We start from the raw sequence: 23,917 nt of genomic DNA, 5'->3' as shown, positions 1-23,917 counted from the left end.
CCCGACAAGCGTCCCTGTCACCATGGGAACGGCTGTGGATTAGAAAATACCATGGATCTGAGTTTTCCCTGAGATCGTGAAAACTCAGATCCGATGGTATATTCTAACCTACAGGCGTTCCCATTGTGACGGGGATGCTTGTCGGGGAGGAGTATGTGAACGACCGTACAGATTGAAAAAAAAAAAGACAAATATTTTAAATAACGAATATTCGCTATATTGCTATAACTTTGTTTTTTAGAATATTCGGCATATTCTAAAACACGAAGTTATAGCAATATATCGAATATTCGTGAAATACACATATAGACTGCACTTTTAGATAATATAGTGCTATAGTATTTTTTTTACTAGTGTACATTTTTTCCAAATCTGACTTCAGAAGAGACAAAAAAAAATTTGAAAAAAAAAAAAAAAGATTATAGCACTATATTAGCTAAATTGCAGTCTATATGTGTATTTTACGAATATTCGCTATTTTGCTATAACTTAGTTTTTTAGAATATTCGTAATATTCTAAACAAGAATATATAGCAATATAGCAAATATTTTCAGAAAATACACATATAGACTGCAATTTAGCTAATATAGTGCTATAATCTTTTATTTTATAGTCAAATTTTTTTTGTCTCTTCTGAAGTTCAGATTTGGAAAAAAATTACACTATTAAAAAAAAAATACTATAGCGCTATATTAGCTAAATTGCAGTCTATATGTATATTTCACGAATATTCGATATACGGTATTGCTATAACTTCGTGTTTTAGAATATAACGAATATTCTAAAAAGCAAAGTTATAGCAATATAGCGAATATTCATTATTTCAAATATTCGTCTTTTTATTTTCCAATCTGTACAGTCGTTCGCATACTCCTCCACGACAAGTGTCCCCATCACCATGGGAACGCCTGTGGGTTAGAATATACCATCGGATCTGAGTTTTAACGAGTTCCCATGGTGAAGGGGACACTTGTCGGGGAGGAGTATGCGAAAGACCGTACAGATTGGAAAAAAAAAAGACGAATATTCTAAATAATGAATATATTCCCTATATTGCTATATATTAGTTTTTTAGAATATTCGTCATTTTATTTTCCATATGAAAACATGATTCCTTCCTGCTTAAGTTGCTTGTGGGCCAATGACTCATTGACCCACAAGAAAGAAGCAGAGAGGAATCATGTTTTCAGATGTTAAAAAATGACGAATATTCGATATAGCGAATATATAGCACCATATTTGTAATATTCGCGAATTTGCGAAGTTGCGATATTCGCGATTAATATTTGCTATTCGAATATTCGCGCTCAACACTAATAATTAGGTGAGGGCCTGCAGGTGAGCTGACCCTGTAAAAGATTTTAGGTGAGGGTCTGCAGTTGAGCTGACACTGTAAAAGATTTTTGGTGTGGGCCTGCAGGTGAGCTGACCCTGTAAAAAATTTTAAGCGCGGGCCTGCAGGTGAGCTGACACTATAAAAGATTTTAGGTGCGGGCCTGCAGGTGAGCTGACCCTGTAAAAGAAATTAGGTGCGGGCCGGCTGGTGAGCTGACACTCTAAAAAATTATATGCAAGGGCCTGCTTGTGAGCTGACCCTGTAAAACATTGTAGTTGAGGTCCTGCTGGTGAAATCACCCTCTAAAAAATTATATGCAAGGGCCTTCAGGGGAGCTGACCCTGTAAAAGATTGTAGGTGAAGGCCCTGCTGGTGAGCTGACCCTGTAAAAATTATATGCGAGGGCTGCAGGTGAGGCTGACCCCTGTAAAATAATATATGCGAGGGCCTGCTGGTGAGCAGACCTGTAAAAGATTTGAGGGTGTGGGCCTGCTGGTGAGCTCACCCTGTAAAAGACATAAGATGCGGGTCTGATGGTGAGCTGACCTGTAAAATAATTTTAGGTGAGGGACTGCTAATGAGCTGACCCTCTAAAAAACTTTTATGCGAGGGCCTGTGGTGAGCTGACCCTCTAAAAAAATTATATGCAAGGGCCCTGCTAGTGAGCTGACCCTGTAAAACATTATATGCAAGGGCCTGCTGGTGAGCCTGACCCTCTAGAAAAATTATATGCAGGGGCCTTCTAGTGAGCTGACCCTGTAAAACATGGTAGGTGAGGGCCTGCTGGTGATACCTATCAGCATTTTCAGTTGACAGGCGGATACGCTTATCTGTTATAAGGCCACCAGCAGCACTAAATACCCGCTCAGACAAAACTCTGGCGGCAGGGCAGGCCAGCACCTCAAAGCGTTAGAGCGCCAGTTCGTGCCACGTATCCAGCTTGGACACCCAATAGTTGTAATGCATTGAGGACATTGACACGGTCTGCTATGTACTCCTTCACCATCTTCCAAAATTTTTCCCTCCTTGTGACACTAGGCCTCGCATCAGGTTGAGGGTGCTGGAAGGGTGTCATGAAACTGTCCCAGGCTTTGGAGAGTGTTGCCCTGCCTCTGTTGGAAGTGCTGTGTGTTCCCCTTGTCTCCCATCCTCGGTTGGCCAAGGAACTACGTACTCTGCCACCAGCGTTGTCAGATGGAAATTTTTTGAGCACTTTTTCAACAAGGATCTTCTGGTATTGCACCGTTTTGCTCATCCTCTCCACCAGAGGAATGAGAGATGAGTCGAGCGGGAGTCGAGAAGCGTGAGCAACCTGTAATCTGTGTTGTCCTAAAATGCCTATAATGCACGGGTCATGGGAAAGGCAGCCTAACATGAAGTCAGCCATGTGTGCCAGAGTACCAACAGGCAAAACTTCGCTGTCGTCATCAGTAGTGTTGGGCGTGAATTTTCGCGATGCGAATATTTCGCGCGAATATCGCATATTCGCGATTTCACGAATATTTAGAATATCGTTCTATATATTCGCGAAATGGAATATTCTTTTTTTTTCTTTTTTTTTTTATTATATTTTTTTCTTTCCCACTTCCCTAAAGTTGTTCTTACCTGTCCTTTGGATTCCTGGCTTCCTGGCTGCTCCAGTCAGTGGCGTTTTCAACTTACTGCTATATTCCATATTAGCTAAATTACAATCTAATCTATATGTGTATTTTACGAAATTTCGCAATAGTCGCAATTGCGATGCGAGTAATATAACACGAAATATTCGCATGAAGATTTCAACTAAGCACTGCTATACTCCATATTCTAGCCTAATATGGAATATAGCTGTGCTAAGTTAGCACTGCTATATTCCATATTAGGCTAGAATATGGAGTATAGCAGTGCTAAGTTGAAATCTTCATGCGAATATTTTGTGTTATATAAGTCGCATCGCAATTTCGACTTTTTCAAATGTTCTTAATATTGCTCTAACTTCGTCTTTTAGAAATTTCGTAATATTGCTCTAACTTCGTCTCTTAGAATATTACGAATATTCAAAAAGACGAAGTTAGAGCAATATTACGAAATTTCGTAAAATACACATATAGATTGTAATTTAGCTAATATAGTGCTATAATCCCTTTTTTTTCCTGTAATTTTTTTTTGCCTCTTCTGAACTTAAGTTTTGTAAAATATGTACACTATTAAAAATTATTACTATAGCAGTATATTAGCTTAAATACAATCTATGTGTATTTTACGAAATTTCGTAATATTTCTCTAACTTCGTCTTTTAGAATATTACGAATATTCTAAAAGACGAAGTTAGAGCAATATTAAGAACATTTGCAAAAGTCGAAATTGCGATGCGAGTAATATAACACGAAATAGTCGCATGTGCTAACTTAGCACAGCTATATTCCATATTAGGCTAGAATATGGAATATAGCAGTGCTAAGTTTAAATCTTCATGCGACTATTTCGTGTTATATTACTCGCATCGCAATTTCGACTTTTGCAAATGTTCTTAATATTGCTCTAACTTCGTCTTTTAGAATATTCGTAATATTCTAAGAGACTAAGTTAGAGCAATATTACGAAATTTCGTAAAATACACATATTAGCCTAGCCATAGTCATAGCATAGGAACGTTGCCTTATACTATCAAGATAAATTTTCGCAATATGCAAAAAAATAATTTCGCGATAATTGGAATAATTGCGAATATTCGATTTCGACGAATATAACACGAATATTCATGCGAATATTCGCGAAATATCGCGAAATCGAATATGGCACCTCCCGCTCATCACTAGTCATCAGGAGGATCACTCTCAATCTCCTCATCATCTTCCTCCTCTTTTGCCCACCCATGCTGAACAGATGGAATTAAAACTTCCATGGCTACTACACTCTGTAGCGGAGGCAACCGCCTCCTGCTCCTCCTCCTCCTCCTCTTCAATGTCCAATTCGCGCTGAGAAGACGAACTGAGGGTGGTCTGGCTATCAACCTGTGTAATGTCTTCCCCGATTTCCACTTCTTTCACATGTAAAAGCGTCGTCATTAATTGTGAGCAGCAAGCATTTGAATAGACACAGAAGTGGGATGTTACGCTGATAATAGTGTTATCGCCGCTGACCATCTGTTTTGATTCCTCAAAATTTCGTATAAATCTCACAGAGGTTAGACATCCATGCCCCGCTCTTCACTTGTGGAGAGTGAAAGCTGACTGGAAAGATGACGACCATGTTGGTCTTCCACTACCTGCCCTCTGCGGCTCACAAAGCCTAACCCAACATAGGGAACGTGGAGTTCCAGCGTGTGCTCACGTCGCACCAACATCTGGCAATTTCAAGTGCTGCTATAGCGGTGACAGACCGACTAAAACTGCGCACCCTTCACCAGTAGCTCAGGCAAAATGGGGTAGGTTTTGAGAAACCGCTGAACCTCTAAGTTTAATACGTGGGCTAGGCATGGGATGTGTCTGAGCTTGCCGAGCTCCAAAGCCACCACCAAGTTACTGCCATTATCAGACACAACCATGCCTGGTTCTAGGTTGAGTGGTGAGAGCCACTGCTCAGTCTGGTCTCTTATCCCCTTTTTCCGCTTCCCCACTGCAGTGCTATATTGCTTCCAGCTACCGACTGATGACTGACTGGTGCTGCACGCGGATAATTCGGAGGTGGAAGTGGGGGAGGAGAAGAAGTGGGCGTTGGAGCCAGTAAAGTAGGTGCAGGCGGAAACCCTGATCGACGTAGGGCCCGCAATCCTTGGCGTCAGTAACAACTGTGCCATCCCAGGGTACGACTCGCTCCCGGCATTCACCCAGTGTGCCATCAGAGAAATGTAGCGTCCCTGGCCAAAAGCACTTGTCCATGTGTCATTGGTTAAGTAGACCTTCCCAGTAACTGCATTGGTCAGGGCATGTGTGATATTATGGGACACATGTTGGTGTAGGCGGGGCATGGCACACCTTGAAAAATTGTGGCGGCTGGGGACTGTGCACGTGGGACGGCCGCCAACATCAAGCTGTGGAAGGCCTATGTGTCCACAAAGGCCTAAATGGCAACATTTCCAGGGCCAGCAATTTGGAAAGCTGCGCATTTAGTGCTATGGCCTGTGGGTAGGTGGCTGGGTATTTGCGCTTGCGTTCAAATGCCTGGGGTAAGGACATTTGTATGCTGCACTGGGACATGGAAGTGGATGTGGTCCCTGATGGTGCTTGTGAAGGTCCAGGTGCAGGGCGGGAGGCATCGGGCCTACGTCTTGGACAGGGGATTGGCCAGCACGTAACACAGGGGAAGAGAAGGCAGTGGTGTGACCCGCAGACCCAGGCGTTCGGCCCACCTATTACGGTGATTTGATGCCATGTGGCGGATCATGCTGGTGGTGGTGAGGTTGCTAGTGTTCACGCCCCCTGCTCATTTTTTTATGGCAAAGGTGGCAAATTACAATTCTTTTATTGGTCCGCAACTTTCCTCAAAAAAGCGGCAGACTGCGGAACAGCTACCTCTTGGCAAAGGAGATTTTCCGCAAGGGAGTGCTCCGTGGAACAGTTGCGGGCCTGTTTGTTGTGGCCCCGCCTTCTCCCTTTTGCCACCCCATGCCTCTTCCAGCCTGTTGCGGTGCTGCTCCCTCCCCCTCTGTACTGCTGTCCTCGCTCGGCTTGCCACCCTCCCATGTTGGGTCAGTGACTTCGACGTCCACCACCTCCTCTTCCACTTCCTCACTCTGGTCATCCTCCTGACTTGTTGACCTAACAAGAACCTCACTTATTGACAACTGTGTCTCATCCTCATCATCAACCTCTTGAGACACTAATTGCCGTTGATGTATTGGCAACTGTGTCTCATCATCATCATCCACCTCGTGAAACACTAATTGCCATTCCCCACCGCCATATTCTTCTGACTGTGGATGCTCAAGAGATTGGGAATCAGGGGCTCAAGATTTCCTCATGTTCCTCATCAAGCGGGGCTTTATGAGAGGCCCAAATATGGAATGGTGATGAAAAGAGCTCCTCAGAATATCCAAGTGTGGGATCACTTGTTTTGCAAAGACTCTCCATGGTGGGTGGAAGGAGATTAAGGGCGAGGATTCTGTTGACCAGACTCTTGGCTACTGAGACTGGACTTTGTGGAAGAATGGGTGGTGCTTAACCGACTGGAATCATTATCTGCTGCAATCCAACTGACCACCTGGTCGCACTGATGTGACTTTGAGAGTGATGTCCTGCGCCTTTGCCCTGCAAACTGGAACATGAAGCTAGGTATCGTGGGTGAGTGTGTTTCTTGTACTCTGGCAGCAGGCACAGTTTCAAATCGCCCAGGGCCACGGCCTCTGTATCCACCATCAGCATCACGGCCACTTCTACCGTCCCTTACTGCTCGCCTTCTTCATTTTAAATGTGATATATGCTTGAAAGAATGTCACACGTACATTAGCGTAGGATTTGGTAATGGTAATGTCACTGTCATAAGCGGACAACATTTATTGAAAAAGTACACTGGTTGTCACAGATATTTTTTGGATGCGCACACTTTACACTGGAGATGTGGCAGCAGCTAATCTCACTGTCGGCAGTGGAAAACTGTCTATTTAAAAAGTACACTGGATGTCACAGATATTTTTTGGATGTGCACACTTTACACTGGAGATGTGGCGCAGCTAATCTCACTGTCCCGCAGCGGACTCCAGCTATTGAAAAAGTACCACTGGATGTCACAGATATTTTTTGGATGCGCACACTTTACACTGGAGATGTGGCACTGGTAATGTCACTGTCAGAAGCGGACACCGTCTATTGAAAAAAATGTTCACTGGATGTCACAGATATTTTTTGGATGTGCACACTTTACACTGGAGATGTGGCACAGCTAATGTCACTGTCCGCAGCGGATAACGTGTATGAAAAAAGTACACTGGATGTCACAGGAGGAGACTCAAGCATTGCGCCTCGAGCCCATGTGGTACTCGGTGTTCGGCAGAGCATGCCCGATCGTCACTAGAGTACTGATATAAAATGCTAAAGATACTAAGATATAAGCCACTAAAGGCTTTTTCAACATAACACTTGCAGCCCATTAACAAATAGCTGGAATGACAGAGCTGTCTAGTGGCTATTTGGATCCCCAAATAATCTTTCCCTGCACTTGTAAATCGCTTTCCTATTAATGTCCCTAGCGCCCTCTGACATCTCTCCCTGCACTAAGTTGCTGTAAAATGATTCCTCCCTATCCTTTCCCTTCACTTATAAATCGTTTTTTTCTGTATTTTGTTTCCAAAATGAGGTTTTTCCAATTGCTGTTCCTAGCACCTTCACACGTCTGTCCATGCACTCTGAACGCTGGAAAATTGAAGAATCTAAAATGGCTGCCGTATTTATAGGGCTGTGACATCACAGGACTGGCTGGCTGCTGATTGGCTGCATGCAGGCATGTCATTCTGGGTGAATCCCGCCATCCCCAGAGTTCCTTGCTCCATGTTCTCCGTCCTGACACGTGTAGCCGCCATTTTAGGAAAATTGCGATTCGTTACCACGAAGCGAAAGGAAATTCGCATTCGTTGCAAATCGAATTTTTCCTGAAATTCGGATCGAATTCCACTTCGTCAGCTTCGATTCGCTTATCACTAGTCCATACAACTGAATCCTCAAACTTTATTTACTTTTTTTATCATCTGGAAAATATGCTTACATTTAATTTTTTTTACATTTTTTTTTTTTTATTTAATAATGATGGGAATGTCTCTTCCCAGGTCCAGGTCATGTTTAGAGTGTTTTACTAAAATGCTAAAATGCAGCTGTTAATGGAACTGGACAGAAGGAGGGGGACTTGGCAGTATATACATGTGTAATTACAGTAAGGTTTAGACTCGTATGTAAAAAATGAACATAGTATTAAAGATAGGGAAGATTTTTCTATTTCTAACAAATATTTATTTGATAGTGGATTTAAATTTTCCATAGAAATAAACAGATGTAGATTTAATAATGCTATATAATCAATGACCTTCTAAACAATGATGCACTATAGTTATTTGTTCCAAAGGATGCAATAAATATGAATATATTCCTAATGTTAAAGTTATTTATCCCCATGTGATGTCAAATTGCTAATCCAACCTCAGAGTGCAGTACTCTAAACAAAGACAAGAAAGCATACAAGTTTCATTCCCGAAGTAAAGCTGGCTGTAGATACAGAATATACTAACTGAATATGCCAATTTCATCTTGATCACCGATAAATGCAAATTTTTGCTTTACTATCATACCATCTGTGGTCTACTATCTACTATTTTCCAAAGTTTTTTATTCAGTAATAAAACACAAGAAAAACTATATAAACAAGGTATATTTGTAATCATACTGACCCAGAGAATGAAGGTAACAGTTTTACTGCACAGGAAACACAGTTAAAACAAAACCCATAAAACTGCAGTGGAATTGCATTTTTTTCCAATTCCACCCCATTTGCATTTTTTTTTACAGCTTCCCACTACATAGAATTCAATATTAAATGATGCAATTAGAAAGTACAACATGTCCCACAAGAAAACAAGATATCATACAGCTATGTGAACAGAAAAATAAAAAAGTTATGGATCCGTTAAGACAGGGAGTAAAAAAAATCATAAACACAAAAATGGAAAATTCTTTGGGGATGAAAGGGTTAAGATTGCATGTATTCTTGGTCATGCTGAGCAGGCCTGTGTACTAGGGGAGTGAGATGGATAGCAGTCAGCTAAAGTGTATGGCCAGCTTAACTTATGTAAAGATGAGAGATGTGTAGAGAGAGGCTGCATAAATTGAATAAATATATGACACAAAAGGACCAAAAACCATTGTAAGATATCTAACTGTGGTTACTGTTCCACTTAAAATAGGAGGAGCAGCCTTAGAGCACAGTATACTTGGGCAGCGTGTCAGTCTTTTATTATCCACCACTGCGTTTATTACAACGTAGCCACTATGCAAACTATGACAAAAATTTGGTTCATTTTGGTTTTCAGGTCTATCTACACATTGAATTTGGGTTTGTTGGTAAAAGCTGTTTTGCATTGCCTAAAAAAAAATATGTCTCTATACACAGCTGTCTGAGAAACAGTACCCCCATTCCTAAGCTTCATCTATGACCTCTCATCCAGCCAACTAGTACCCTGCTTTGTACTGATTAGGAACATGAACCCTGAAACAATGCTGTATACAGGTGGGTTTCTCTGGTTTGGCTGGTATAACCAATTTTTTGTTACAGAAGTGAAACTCAAACACAACACAGATCCCCCAAGGTGTAGTGTACAGACAATGCAACAATCCAAATATCAACCTTATGCAAGAAGGAAAATGCAGCGGTACTAGTGTCATAATGTAGATATTTGCTTAGAGAAATTATAAACACTATTATTCTATTGAAAATAGAATACATTTCTGTTTAGAAATTTATTGGCAGGCTGGATGAACCTAGAATGAGCCCACCTCAGTGATCATCTGGTCACCACAAATGACTTGGCAACCATGTTATACATAGCTTAATGAGTCCACCACCAAATAAAGCCACTATTTGGAGTAACTCCTCACTTTGGCCCTAATTGGGCAATATATCCTAATGCATCATACTATTTGAAGAGAAAGAATGTATATCTGTCTGTAAGTTGACAATGACATATGAAAATCTTTACTGGACTGGTACAGGAATAACAAAATTGTGTTTTTATTTGAAGGTTTTGGATTGTGTCTACTTGAAGCCTTGACTTAATGAGATATTATGACAGAAACTGAAATAAGTAGTTCATAAAACCTAGAAGTTTATGCATAAAACCTGCCAAAATGAAAGGGCTAGAATCCCTCAACAGATGCGAAAGACTGAGATAAAATTTTAGTTGAGTTTGGTTGCAGCTATATCTGTTAAAGGTGGTGCAGTCTGGTGCTGAATTAAGGGGGTTGTCTCCTTTTCACATGAATAAGTTCGGTATTCAACAGATTTGTTCCTTGAGGCATCATTCAGCGTATTGTGGTTGCATTGTAACATCCATATTGCCTCCATAAGACCCGGTATCCTTTTACAATTCATAGAAACTGAAGTTAGATCCACCTGATTATTAAAATATGTTCACATTTAAACTATTTAGCAATTTCAACTTGATATCAATTGTGTAGTAATAGACATTATCTGACAGGGATCAAATATTTTCCACGGCAAAATAGTATCTTAGAGAACCCATTTCAGCTATGCATATCTTCCTATTTTCTGAACAAATTTTGAACTTATTAATAAAAAAAAAATTGAAATTGCTTAGACAGCTGGTAGACATTATTTGCATACAAACCTGTATCAATCAATCAATCAATCAACCCAACCCAGGCAGAGAAGCCGTTGAGAACTGTCCCAGTGACTCCTCTCCCTACTCCCGTTTCTCTTTTTTATGTTGACTCTGAAATAGTTTTTTGCAACCGGAAAACTTGTGGATTTGACACTGTCATGGCTCGCATAGCATGAAACTCCCAACAGATTCCCTTTTAAATGCAGTTAATCTCATTGAGAGCCACTAATGTTTGAACTCTGCATGCCAAGTGGATCTTAGTCATTTAAAACCACAATAATATCGGTGAGAAGTTTGTCTTTAACTTTATTCTAGTTATATAAACTGCTTACTTTTAGGATTACAAAAGATGCCACTGCCATAATACACTTGAATTAAAGCTCCTGCTCCTTCAATCTAGCAGGAACAGGCCGTGTCCTGGCTGGTGAGAACATAGAAATGATTTATTACAACTTCTGCCTTCTCTTGTTCCAGATGCAAAGTGCTCAATAAGCACTATGCAGTAAATAGTGGTGGCAGACCTGACAATAATGTGATTGTCTGGTGCCTCGGGGCCACAGCATATCTGCTCTGCCTGTGTGCAGTGCCCCCACAGGTGGCTGTTCCCCCCTGTAACTGGGGTTCCTGTGGATGCCTCAATTACAGCAATTGCAGTGGAAATAGGGCAAAGCATTTTTTGTCAGTGTCCCCCAGAGGTCTTTTAATGACCTTTTGGGGGACATATATACCAAAAATAAATGTAAAAAATAATAAAAAATAGAAACAAAAGAAAAATGGAAACCGTCGCCATAGTGCAACTGAAAATATAAATATTATACTGTATATAAAAATTAGGCAAAATTGCGAACTCATTACAATAATTTTTTTTTTCAGTTTGTATATTTAAAAAATATAAAAGCAATAATAAAAAAAAAATGCTTTTAAAAAATGTTTGCAGTTTTCCCCAAATTAAACCTAAATAAGGAAAAAATATCGCTAAAAAGCATATTAATAAAAAGCCATAGATGTCACGTAAAAAAAAAAATCGCAAAAATAATTTTGGTAGTCCAAGAAATAAAAAAGTTAGAGTTGCGAAACCAACGCGTGCACTAAATCACGAGAAAATGCCTGGTTATTAAGGACTTTTCAGGCCCAGTCATGAAAAGGTTAAAGGACCAATCCAGTCAAAAATGAAAAATCACTGATCATTTTGTATGTATATATGTTCCCTAATTTTACATTGTTCAGGCTTTCTGCTCCCTTTTATTTTCCTGTTATATATAGATAGATAGATATAAATAAATTTCCACATTGCAGCATCAGGTGACTGCTACCTCAATGACTCCATGACTTCAAGGCAATAAAACTGAGTCTGGTGCAAAGCAAAAGCAATTACCTCTCAGTACATAGGTATCAGTGGGCGGGTGCACAAAACTAAGACCCTCCCAGAGTACTGAAATGTAAAATTGGAGTTATAAATTGTGTGTCATGGAGCCTGAGACGTAAACCTAAGGTAATTTTACATCTTAACTGTATCCATCATCACTGGTGTCTGGTCTCCAGCAAAGGACGTTTGTGAGGCCTCATGCACATGACCGTAGTTTCTGTCTGTATCGGATCCACATATTTTGTAGATTGGATGCGGATGTATTCATTTCATTGGGGCTGCAAAAGATGCGGACTACAGACCGTGTGCTGTCTATATCCACATCTTCATCCGTTTTGCAGATAATGATAATGACAATGATAAAGAAATAAAATGGTGGCATACACTCAGAGATTGGCGGATCGCAAAAAATGGATACGGTTGTGTGCAGGTTTAATACTGACTATGCGATGACTCAGGTCAGTGCTGCTCTGTCTTTATGGCAGCACAGGCTTCAGCTGAGCCAAGAAGGAGACAGCAGGGGATCTCTGTAATGGCACAATTTAGGTGAAGGAAACTTCAGGAGCATGTATAGCTCCATGACTCTGACCAAGGGATTCATTTTTATTTTTTACCAGGAGTGAATATTTTAAGTTTTGCATTGTGGTATTTGATGCATTTGCCTTACTTATCTCTCCTGTTCCTCACTTACATTAGTTGCATTAGGGTGTATTTAAATGCAACATATTTTAAAAATTTCTGCAACTGAAAGTTTGTTCCACACATATGCAAATATATTAGCAGACCCCATTTAAGTAAATCGGACAGTTTTTAGATATTTCTGCAAAAAATCTGCCACATGGGAACATATCCTTATGGTCAATGCTACAGTCACAATTTTGCTGGTACACACTTATCGAGTACTGCTGGGTAGATGCAACAAAATGAATTAACCCTAGATTAAGTCCACGTAACCAAATAAAAACTCTTCTAGTTCCTAACACAAAAAATGTATTTTTTCAGCATGTTGTATAGCTCTTGCTGCACTAGCAGCCTGTGCCTTCTCCGCTGTCCTCCTCCCCATGGGTACCCAGTTCACTTATTGTGCTCCTTCTGTTCCTATGCTGACTGTCTGGGCCCATGTACCCTCCTCTGCCCTCCAGCAGTGGGCCTGACCGCAGTGCGCCCCACATTGCTCATCCTACTGCAGGCCATGGCCTGTGCTTCCTTATTAGGCCTCTCTGTACTCATTTTATGGCGTGCACACATTATTATTATTATTATTATTTATTATTAAAGCGCCATTCATTCCATAGCGCTTGTACATATGATAAGGGGTGCACATACATAATACAGACAATTGCACTAAGCAGGAACAAGACGAGTTACAAACTGGTACAGAAGGAGAGAGGGCCCTGCCCGTGAGGGCTTACAATCCACATGGTATGGGAGAAGGACACAGTAGGTGCGGGTTAAGTTGGTCATGGCGGTATAGAGGCAGCAGGGTCACGGGTTGTAGGCTTGTCTGAAGAGGTGGGTTTTCAGGTTTCTTTTGAAGGTCTGAAATCAAATGCGGTCACCAGGAGCAGGCAGTTCCGAGAACAGCCGCCGGGGGCCTTCATCGGACTGTTCTCGGAACTGCCTGCTCCCGGTGACCGCATTTGTTTTCAGACCGGCTCCCGACACAGGCACAGGTAAGGGCTTACCTGTGCATCGCCGGACAAGTGAGTCAAGATGGCAGCCCACATGTGTTCGCTGTCGAACACTGCGAACTGGCCATCACTGCTGCTCTGTATTATGAGACAGGCGAGACACCATTGTTAATAAAAAAAGTGAACATGATTTCCTCTTTTATTCATTGTTTTATTTTATTTTATTTTATTTTTTCAAGGGATGCAGACCTGTTTTTACTAGACACTCAAAGAGTTCCCGCATATGAAGTTGGCTGGCTAGTGTTTGATATTACAGTAACCAGTAACCACTGGGTGATAAATCCACAGAACAATCTGGGTTTACAGCTATGTGTTGAAACATCTGATGGTAAGTTGCTCTATGTAAAACTTTTATGAGGATAGCATGTACTATTGTTTGACTGTAGTTATGTACTTCTGCTAGTAATAACTGCATAAATACAAGATTACAAGAATTTCAAGGAGAGAATTTATAAAAGTCCTATAGTTTGATTTTCTGACTCACATTTTGGCACAAAAATGTGTGCTTTTGTATGATTTTTAAGCCACTCTCGCCTCTTTTGAAAAGTAGATGGAAAAGTGGGCAGGATTAGCTAGACGAGTCAGTGTACTATAGATTTATCAACCAAAAAATGGCGCAATCTCAGTCCAATAGTGGGGTGGATGAAAACATTTCTAGACTAAAGTTATTTTTTAAGATGCACCAAATGTATCAATCTACTGTACAATGCCACAAATTACATCAACATAAGACTCAAGAAAAATGGGGTTAATCTCTCTCTTTCTGTCTCTCTAAAAAACTACTCAAACAAATCTGAAGAATTTCTGATTCTACCAAATCAATTGGGTAAAATGGCATTACTGGTACCAATCCCTAATAGGTTCATTACCACATATGTGTGGAAAGCTATGTGTACTAAACCTGTACAGTGGCTCTCCATGTGCCTGCTGTAGTGGGAATTTACAGTATATGGACAATATGTCACCTCTAGAAGTTTTGGTTTGGGCTCGTTTCAGACGAATATATTTGCGTTCCGTATACGGGCCGTTTTCTGCGTTCCGCATAAGGAACTATTCATTTCAATGGGTCCGCAAAAGATGCGGACAGCACTCTGTGTGCTGTCGGCATCCGTTGTTCTGTTCGTGTTGGCCCCCGCAAAATTATCAATTTTACGGACAGAATAGGCATTTCTATAATGGGCCTCCTGTTCCGTTCCCAAATTGCGGGAAGGCACACGGGCGGCATCCATTTTTTGCGGATCCGCAATTTACGGACCGCAAAAAACAACAAGGCCCTTAAGTGGAGAATACCCTCCATAATACATTATGCAATGCAACATGCCTCGTTAACCTGCCTGCTGGTTATGTGGTGCCCAGATGTTTCTACACTTATGTATGTGTGTACGCATTGCTATGTACACGAGCTTTCTGTGGAATTCAAAATAATGCCCTTCTGATTTGGAATGTTCAAATCCAGTATATAGACCTTTTGGTTAGCTTTATCTATAGTGCTGTATTTGTGCAATATGGAAGGGGGTGATGTCCCCTTGTCAACAGTCCTGGGGATAAATAGATGATGGGAGAGATCTCTGTACTGACCCCATGATATATTTACCTTAGTCGTCTTTTTTCTAAGTGAATAACCCTAATTTTGATAATCTTTCAGGGTACTGTAGTCCACCATTCCAGTTATTACTTTAGTTGCCCTCTCTGGACCTTCTCCAGCTCTGCTATGTCTGCCTTATTTACAGGAGCCCAGAACTGTACACAGTACTCCATGTGTGGTCTGACTAGCGATTTGTAAAGTGGTAGGACTATGTTCTTATCACGGGCATCTATGCCCCTTTTTATGCAACCCCAATATCTTATTGGCCTTGGCAGCAGCTGCCTGACACTGGTTTCTACAGTTCACTTTGCTGTCCACCAAAATTCCTTTTCCATGTCAGTGTTACCCGAGTGTTTTACCATTTAGTTTGTTCGGGTGACTTGCATTATTCCTTCCCATGTGCATAGCCTTACATTTGTCAGTGTTAAACCTCATCTGCCACTTCTCTGCCCAAGCCTCCCATCTATCCAGATCCTCTGTAGTAGTATACTGTCCTATTCAGTGTTAATTACTTTACACAGTTTAGTGTCATCTGCAAAAATGTATATTTTATTGTGCAAACCTTCTACAAGATCATTAATATATCGAAGAGGAATAGGGCCCAATACTGACCCTTGAGGTACTCCACTAGTAACAGTGACCCAATCTGAGTATGTACCGTTAATAACCCACCCTCTGTTTTCTATCCCTCAGCCAGTTACTTACCCACTTACAGACGTTTTTCTCCCAGTCCGAGCATTCTCATTTTATATACTAACCTTTTATGTGGTACAGTGTCAAATGCTTTGGAGAAGTCCAGATATGTGAGGCTACTTTCACACTCGCGTTTTGGGCAGATCCGTAATGGATCTGCAAAATGGATCCGTTACAATAATACAACCGCATGCATCTATCATGAACGGATCCGTTTGTATTATCTATAACATAACCAAGACGGATCCGTCATGAACTCCATTTAAAGTCAATGGGAGACGGATCTGTTTTATATTGTGCCAGACTATGTCAGAGAAAACTGATCCGAACCCCATTGACTTACATTGTGTACCAGGACGTATCCGTTTGGCTCAGTTTCATCATGTGGACAGCAAATCGGTGCAGGCAGCGTTTTGATGTCCGCTTCCAGAGGGAAAATGGTGACTGATCGGAGGCCAAACTGAATGCATTCAGAATGCATTAGGGAAAAAACTGATCCATTTTGGACCGCTTGTGAGAGCCCTGAACGGATCTCACAAACGGAAACGCCAAAACGCCAGTTTGAAAGTAGCCTGACATGCATTTACCTCACCCCTGGCCATAGAAACTGATTTAATTAGTTTGAAATGAGTGATTTCTCATGAAGCCATGCTGATACAGTGTGAGGCTTCATGCACACGGCCGCTGTTGCAATTGCGGTCCCCAATGCACGAGCAACATCCGTGCAGCGGGCCGGACCCATTCAACTTGAATGGGTCCGTGGTATGTCCGCAATGCAAAAAAATATGACATGTCATATTTTTTTGTGGTGCGGGAGCACGGAAAGAAACACCTCGGAGGCACCTCCGTAGTGCTTCCGGTGTTCCGTGACTCCCGTACCGCATCTCCGGAATTGCGTACCCTTCAAGTGAATGGGTTCTGGCATCTGTGATGAGGGGTGCACACGGCCGGCGGCCGTGGATTGCCAACCCGCTGTTTGCAGGACGCAATACGGCCATGGCCGCCCCAACGGCAGTGTGCATGAGGCCTTAATGCTTATTTTCTTTGAGGTACTCCAGATAGAATCTCTTAGTAACAGATAATATAAATGTAACAGTTCAAGTTCTTCCATCATATGCTTTATGTATGTTTCCTTATTTCTATATTATATAAGCATTTTAATGGGTTTCCACTTTGATTAGATGTTAAATGGAATGTGTCATCAGAAAATTACCTATTGTTTAAATCACATTTATTTTCACATATTTAAAAAAAAAAAGAATCTTTTGATGATGTTATCTTTAATTTTTCATGTCAATATCTATATTTAAACAAAAACATAAAATCCTGCAGTTTTTGCCCTGGCCACTAAGCCTAATAATAGGTGCACTTCTTGGTCTGTACAGGTCATTTTGCTGCAGTCATACTGTATATATTCTAAACCTGCCTGTAATGATAAGGAGATATCACCTCTGTGTATAGATAAGACAGTGGTTGTGAAAGCTTATCTATTCTTTCCTTGTACAATGACATCTGCACAGGTCACAGAACATGCCTAGAGAACTCTACCATAGAAGTCAATGAGGTCCCCTCCTGACCATTGTGTCTATGACCATGGGATTGCTGTAAAGCATTTTTTTTAATGCTCTGCAAATGCTGTTAGGAACAGCTCACGAAAGATGGCCGCTCACGATAGAATTTTTAAAAAGTTGTAATCAGAAAATCAGATAGAAAAAAAAAACATATGTGTTACTAAGTGGTTTTGACAGGCAGATACAATTTTTGGTGACAGATTTCCTTTAAATGGATGCTACAGGACTATTCCCAGGGTAGGTCAACAATGTTTTATCAGTAGAGGACTGACCCCTGAGACTATATTGATCATCATAATGAAGGTTTCACAGTACAAGCTGCCAAACTTGATCCAATCCTTATCATGAACAATATCTTAGAATATGCAAATTTGTGCTAGGCCTCATGCACACGAACGTTTGTAATTTTGCGGTCTGCAAAAAAGCGGATCCGCAAAACATACGGATGATGTCCGTGTGCATTCCATATTTTGCGGAACGGAACAGCTGGACCCTAATATAACAGTACTATTCTTGTCCGTTATGCGGACAATAATAGGACATGTTCAGTTTTTTTGCGGAACAGAAATACGGATATATGGAAATGGAATGCACACGGAGCAATGTCCGTTTTTTTTGCGGGACCAATTGAAATGAACGGTTCAACATACAGTCCACAAAAAAAAGGAACGAACACATGAGCCCTTATGCTCAGGACTGGATTCGTTTTTTTTTATGGGGGGCCCCTCTACTTTCCAGTAGTAATGTGAATGCTTCGATAACTTGGGACTGCTCACATCATGTTTGTGTCCATGTTTAACACACACATTGGGGAAAAAAAGGATGCAGAAGCATAATGCACTACAGTTTTCAAACTCTGCAGAGTCCAGCAAAAAAAAAAAAGGATACATTTCCAGATACTTGATACTTTTTATTTATTTATTTTTTATTTACAATTGAACATATTATATATAACATAAATATTGGCAGGTCTCACTTGTGACAACAGGGTCTGTTATCCATACTTTCTGCCTTATATTATCTGCTCCTTTTTACGAATTTACAAAATTATTGCAGACAATGTACAGTATGTGTTTCCTGTAACACCCACATTATATACCCTGTATTATTACAATCTAATGGCTTCTTATTAGCTGAAAAGTTAAATACGGTAAGTTAAACTATATTAATGAAAAATAAGCAGGTACATCACATGAAATATGCAATAATGCCAGGACACTGTCAATACTTTGCTCTCTAGCATAATATCCTTATTTCAACCCCAGTGACCTAATACCACTATAATCTTGCTGGATTATGCAGCGATCAATCTATCATTTTAATAGAAACAGTCTCAGTACAGAGAGAGGTCAGAAGAGAGGGAGTCGAGGCATTGCTGCATTATGCAGTACAGATACATTTCACAACCACTACAGCATGGATCTGCCATTTCATATGTTCTCTCTGACTGCCAAGCCTGTTGCACATTACAATAGCCTTCATTAGTCCTATGATTCACCTAGACTGCTTCCACCAGGGTAATGCCAAACAGTAGCTAGACTGTATAATTTTGATCGGATGCTCTTCCAGACAAGGAGGTGAGATGACATACAGACAAGATTAAAATAAACTGAGATCAAAAGTGGTTTCTTAGAAAATGTTCAATCTGAAAATGTGGAATGGAAATTAAGAAAAGTGGATAATAAAAAATAACATATCCAATTTAGCGGTTGCAGTTTTATAGAATTCCAATGAGAGTAATACAAGCAATAGCCAATGTTGTGAGGGTAAATCTGTTGAAGTAGTTAAAGAGAGGTTTGTATACTTTTTCAAGATTTGATATTAAACATTATATGCACTAGATTGCTGAAGATTTTCATAGGTATTGTAGAATCCAGCTATATCACACTGATTGAAGTGTTATTTTATTCATTGACATTTATTAACATTACTGTCTAATAGAGTATGTACCTTGATGTTGAGATTTATTATTCTAGGGACATTGGAGATGTTTATTAATCCAATTCTACCAATTTACTGGTGTAATTGCTTCAACATGATTGGTGTTCTAATCAAGTCCCTTGAACACTTATGGCTTGTTTTTGGTGTGAAGAGTAGATGTTTTTGTTGATACCATTTTTGGGGGACCATTAGGAGTTGATCGAGCACCAAAGTGCTCGAGTTGGGTGCTCTACAGAGCACCCAAGCACAATGGAAGTCAATAGGAGAACACGAGCATTAAACCAGGCACCCCCTGATCTGAAGAGGGGAGGGTGTCTGGTTCACAGGAAAAGGTCAGAAATTGATGAAGACACCACTGAAATGGTTCGGGAACAGCATGGGGAGGATGTCTGGATGCGTCTTGGACTCCCAGGTCGCTGCTGGGAACGATGTTGTCCGAGAAGTACGCCACTTTTATAGACTGACAAATATATGCACAAAACCGAAGATAACATTGATTTTAGAGGAAAAATTGTTAGGAAACATTCTTTCCTGTATATGTATTATTCGTGTATTGCGAGTGGTGTCACTTATGCTACATTTTCAAGCTGGTATAAGTTTCCTAAGGACTGGAGAAAATGTTTGACACTGCAGAACATTAGAATAGCTTTATATGCAGATAGAGTGCAACAATATATTTGCGCTTGCGAATTTTCGGCAATTAATGATGCGCATATTTTCTTGCAATACGTACAACTTGTATAGTAAGGGGCAGGCAAACTTTTCTATTGGTTGAAATGTATGCTGCTAAGCTGTGACAAAGCCTTCTCATTGGCCCACAAGCTAGAAGAAGGGAGGGATGATCCCCCTGACTGTGTACTGTGTTAAAAAAACAAAACGAATATTCGTCATTTCGAATATATAGCACTATATTCTAAATATTCGCAAATTGTCGAAGTGCCGATATTTGCAATAAAAATGAGCTTTTAGAATATTCGCGCTCAACACAATGGGCACACACGCGGCACACATTCACCAGTAGCTCAGGCAAATTGGGGTAGGTTTTGAGAAACCGCTGAACCACTAAGTTTAACACGCGGGGCTTGGCATGGTATGTGTGTGAGCTTGCCGAGCTCCAAAACTGCCACCAAGTTATGGCCATTAATCAGACACAACATGCTGGTTGTAGGTTGAGTGGCGAGAGCCACAGCTCAGTCTAGTCCCTTATATCCTATCACAGCTCTGCGGCGGTGTGCCGTTTGTCACCGAAAACAAATGATTTTCAGTACGGCATGTTGACGCTTCCCGACTGCTGTGCTACAGTGCTTCCAGCTACTGACTGATGGCTGACTGGTGCTGCAAGATGACAATTCAGAGGTGGAAGTGGAGGAGGAGAAGGGGGGATTGCAGCCACTAATGTAGGTGGTGGCGGAAATCCTGATGGAAGTAGGGCCTGCAATCCTTGGCGTCGGTAGCACCTGTGCCATCCCAGGGTACGAATCGCTCCCGGCCTCCACAACATTCACCCAGTGTGCCATCAGGGAAATGTAGCGTCCCTGGCCACAAGCACTTGTCCATATGTCAGTCGTTAAGTGGACCTTCCTAATAACTGCGTTGGTCAGGGCAAGGGTGATGTTACGGGACACATGCTGGTGTAAGGCGGGGACAAGCACACCGAGCAAAATCGCGGCGGCTGGGGAGTAACGAGGGATGGCAGCCGCCATCAGGCTGCGGAAAGCCTCAGTGTCCACAAGCCTAAATGGCAACATTTCCAGGGCCAGCAATTTGGAAAGATGCGCATTAGTGCTATGGCCTGTGGGTGGGTGGCTGGGTATTTGCGCTTCATTCAAAGGCCTTGGGTATGGTCATCTGTACGCTGCGCTGGGACACAGAAGTGGATGTACTAGGTGAAAGTGCTTGCGAAAGTCCAGGTGCAGGGTGGGAGGCATCCGGGTCTGCGTCTTGGACATGGATTGGCCAGCACGAAACACAGGAGAAGAGGAGGCAGTGGTGTGACCTGCAGACACTGATTGTGGACCCAGGTGTTCGGCCCACCTATTAGGGTGCTTTGATGCCATGTGGCAGATCATGTTGGTGGTGGTGAGGTTGCTAGTGTTCACATCCCTGCTCATTTTGGTACGGCACAGGTTGCAAATGACAATTCCTTTATCGTCCGCACTATCATAAAAAAAGCACCAGACTGTGGAACACCTACCCCTTGTAAATGGAGATTTCCACAAGGGGGTGCTCCGAGGAGCAGTTGCGGTCCTGTTTGGTGTGGCCCACCTTCTTCCATTTGCTTCCCCACTGCCCTCTTCCAGCCTGTTGAGATGCTGCGGATCCCTCCCCCTTTGTACTGCTGTCCTTGCTCGGCTTGCCACCTTCCCAGGTTGGGTCAGTGATTTCATCGTCCACCACCTCCTCTTCCACTTCCTCACTGTGGTCATCCTCCTGACTTGTTGACCTAACAACAACCTCACTTATTGACAACTGTGTCTTATCCTCATCATCAACCTCTATAGACACTAATTGCCATTGAATTATTGGCAACTTGGTCTCATCATCATCATCCACCTCATAAAACACTAATTTGCCATTCCCTACCACCATCTTCTTCTGACTGTGGATGCTCAAGAGTTTGGCAATCAGGGCACAAGATCTCCTCATGTTCCTCTTCAAGCGGGCTTGGCGAGAGGCCCAAATTAAGCAATGGTGATTAAAGACCTCCTCGGAATATACAGGTGTGGGATCACTTGTTTGCAAAGACTCTCCATGGTGGGAGGAAGGAGGATATTGGCGAGGATATCTGTTGACCAGACTCTTGGCTATTGAGACTGGACTTTGTGGAAGACAGGGTGGTGCTTAACCGACTGGAATCATTATCTGCTGCAATCCAGCCGACCACCTGGTCGCACTGGTGTGACGTAGAGAGTGATGTCCTGCGCCGCCCTGCAAACAGGGACATGAAGCTAGGTATCGTGAATAAGAGTGTTTCTTGTGCTTTGGCAGCAGGCACAGTTTTACCGCGCACAGGGCCACGGCCTCTGCGTGTACCATCAGCAGCACGGCCACTTCCCCGTCCCTTACTGCTCGCCTTCTGCTTATTAAATGGTACTGTATATATGCTTGCAAGTATGTCACACGTACAGTAGTCAGGTTTTGTAACCAAATGTTATACAGGAGATGTAGCACAGGTAATGTCGCTGCCACCAGCAGTGAAAAATTTAGAATGAATGTCACTGATATTTAGGATAGGCAAACGTTATACAGGAGATGTAGCACACATAATGTCGCTGATACCAGTAGCGAAAAAATTTGACTGAATGTCACTGATATTTCGGACACACTAACGTTATACCTGAGATGTAGCGCAGGTAATGTCGCTGTCATCAACAGCAAAAAAAAATTGACTGAATGTCACTGATATTTAGAATGGGCAAACGTTATACAGGAGATGTAGCGCAGAATGTTGCTGCACCAGCAGCAAAAAAATTACACTGAATGTCACAGATATTTAGAATAGGCAAACGTTATACAGGAGATGTAGCAACAGGTAATGTCGCTGCCACCAGCTGCAAAAAAAATTAGACTGTATCGCACTGATATTTCAGATGCGCTAACGTTATACTGAGATGTAGCGCAGACAATGTTGCTGCACCAGCAGCGTCAAAATTAGACTGAATGTCACTGATATTTAGGATGGCAAATGTTATACAGGATATGTAGCACAGGTAATGTTGCTGCCACAAGCAGCAAAAAAATTACACTGAATGTCACTGATATTTCGGATGTGCTAACGTTATACTGGAGATGTAGTGTAGGTAATTTCGTTGCCACTAGCGGCAAAAATATTGCACTGAATGTCACTGATATTTAGGATGCGCAAACGTTATACAGGAGATGTAACGCAGGTAATGTTGCTGTCACCAGCGGCTAAGAAAAAAATTACACTGAATGTCCTGATATTTAGGATGCTTAAACGTTATACAGGAGATGTAGCACAGGTAATGTCGCTGTCACAAGCAGCGAAAAAATTTGACTGAATGTCACTGATATTTAGGATAAGCAAACGTTATACAGTAGATTTAGCAAAGGTAATGTTGCCACCAGCAGCCAAAAAATTAGACTGTATGGTACTGATATTTCAGATGCGCTAATGTTATACTGGAGATGTAGCGCAGGTAATGTTGCTGCCACCAGCAGCGTCAAAAAATAGACTTAATGTCACTGATATTTAGGATGGGCAAATGTTATACAGGAGATGTAGCATAGGTAATGTTGCTTCCACCAGCAGCGAAAAAATTACACTGAATGTCACTGATATTTAGGATGCGCTAATGTTATACTGGAGATGTTGCACATGTAATGTCGTGCCGGTATTGCAGCGACCAAACAATTGTACGCAATTTTAGCGCAGCGCTAAAAATATATCTTGCTGCCAGATACAATAGTC

The 23,917-nt window shown here is 41.6% G+C and overlaps 1 protein-coding gene across 1 annotated transcript in view; it reads left to right on the top strand.

The window, feature by feature from the left end:
* The window catches only part of BMP5 (bone morphogenetic protein 5), a 267,627-nt gene that overhangs the window by 176,537 nt on the left and 67,173 nt on the right, over nucleotides 1–23,917 (top strand). The window contains 1 exon segment of the mRNA XM_040428576.1: nucleotides 13,875–14,023. Coding sequence (XP_040284510.1) covers nucleotides 13,875–14,023 — 149 coding nt within the window.

The sequence above is a fragment of the Bufo bufo genome, chromosome 4 (assembly GCF_905171765.1).
Source record: "Bufo bufo chromosome 4, aBufBuf1.1, whole genome shotgun sequence".
NCBI classification, from domain to species: Eukaryota; Metazoa; Chordata; class Amphibia; order Anura; family Bufonidae; genus Bufo; species Bufo bufo.
The sequence above is the reverse complement of the archived record's forward strand: the minus strand, read 5'-3'. Positions and strand labels throughout refer to the sequence as shown.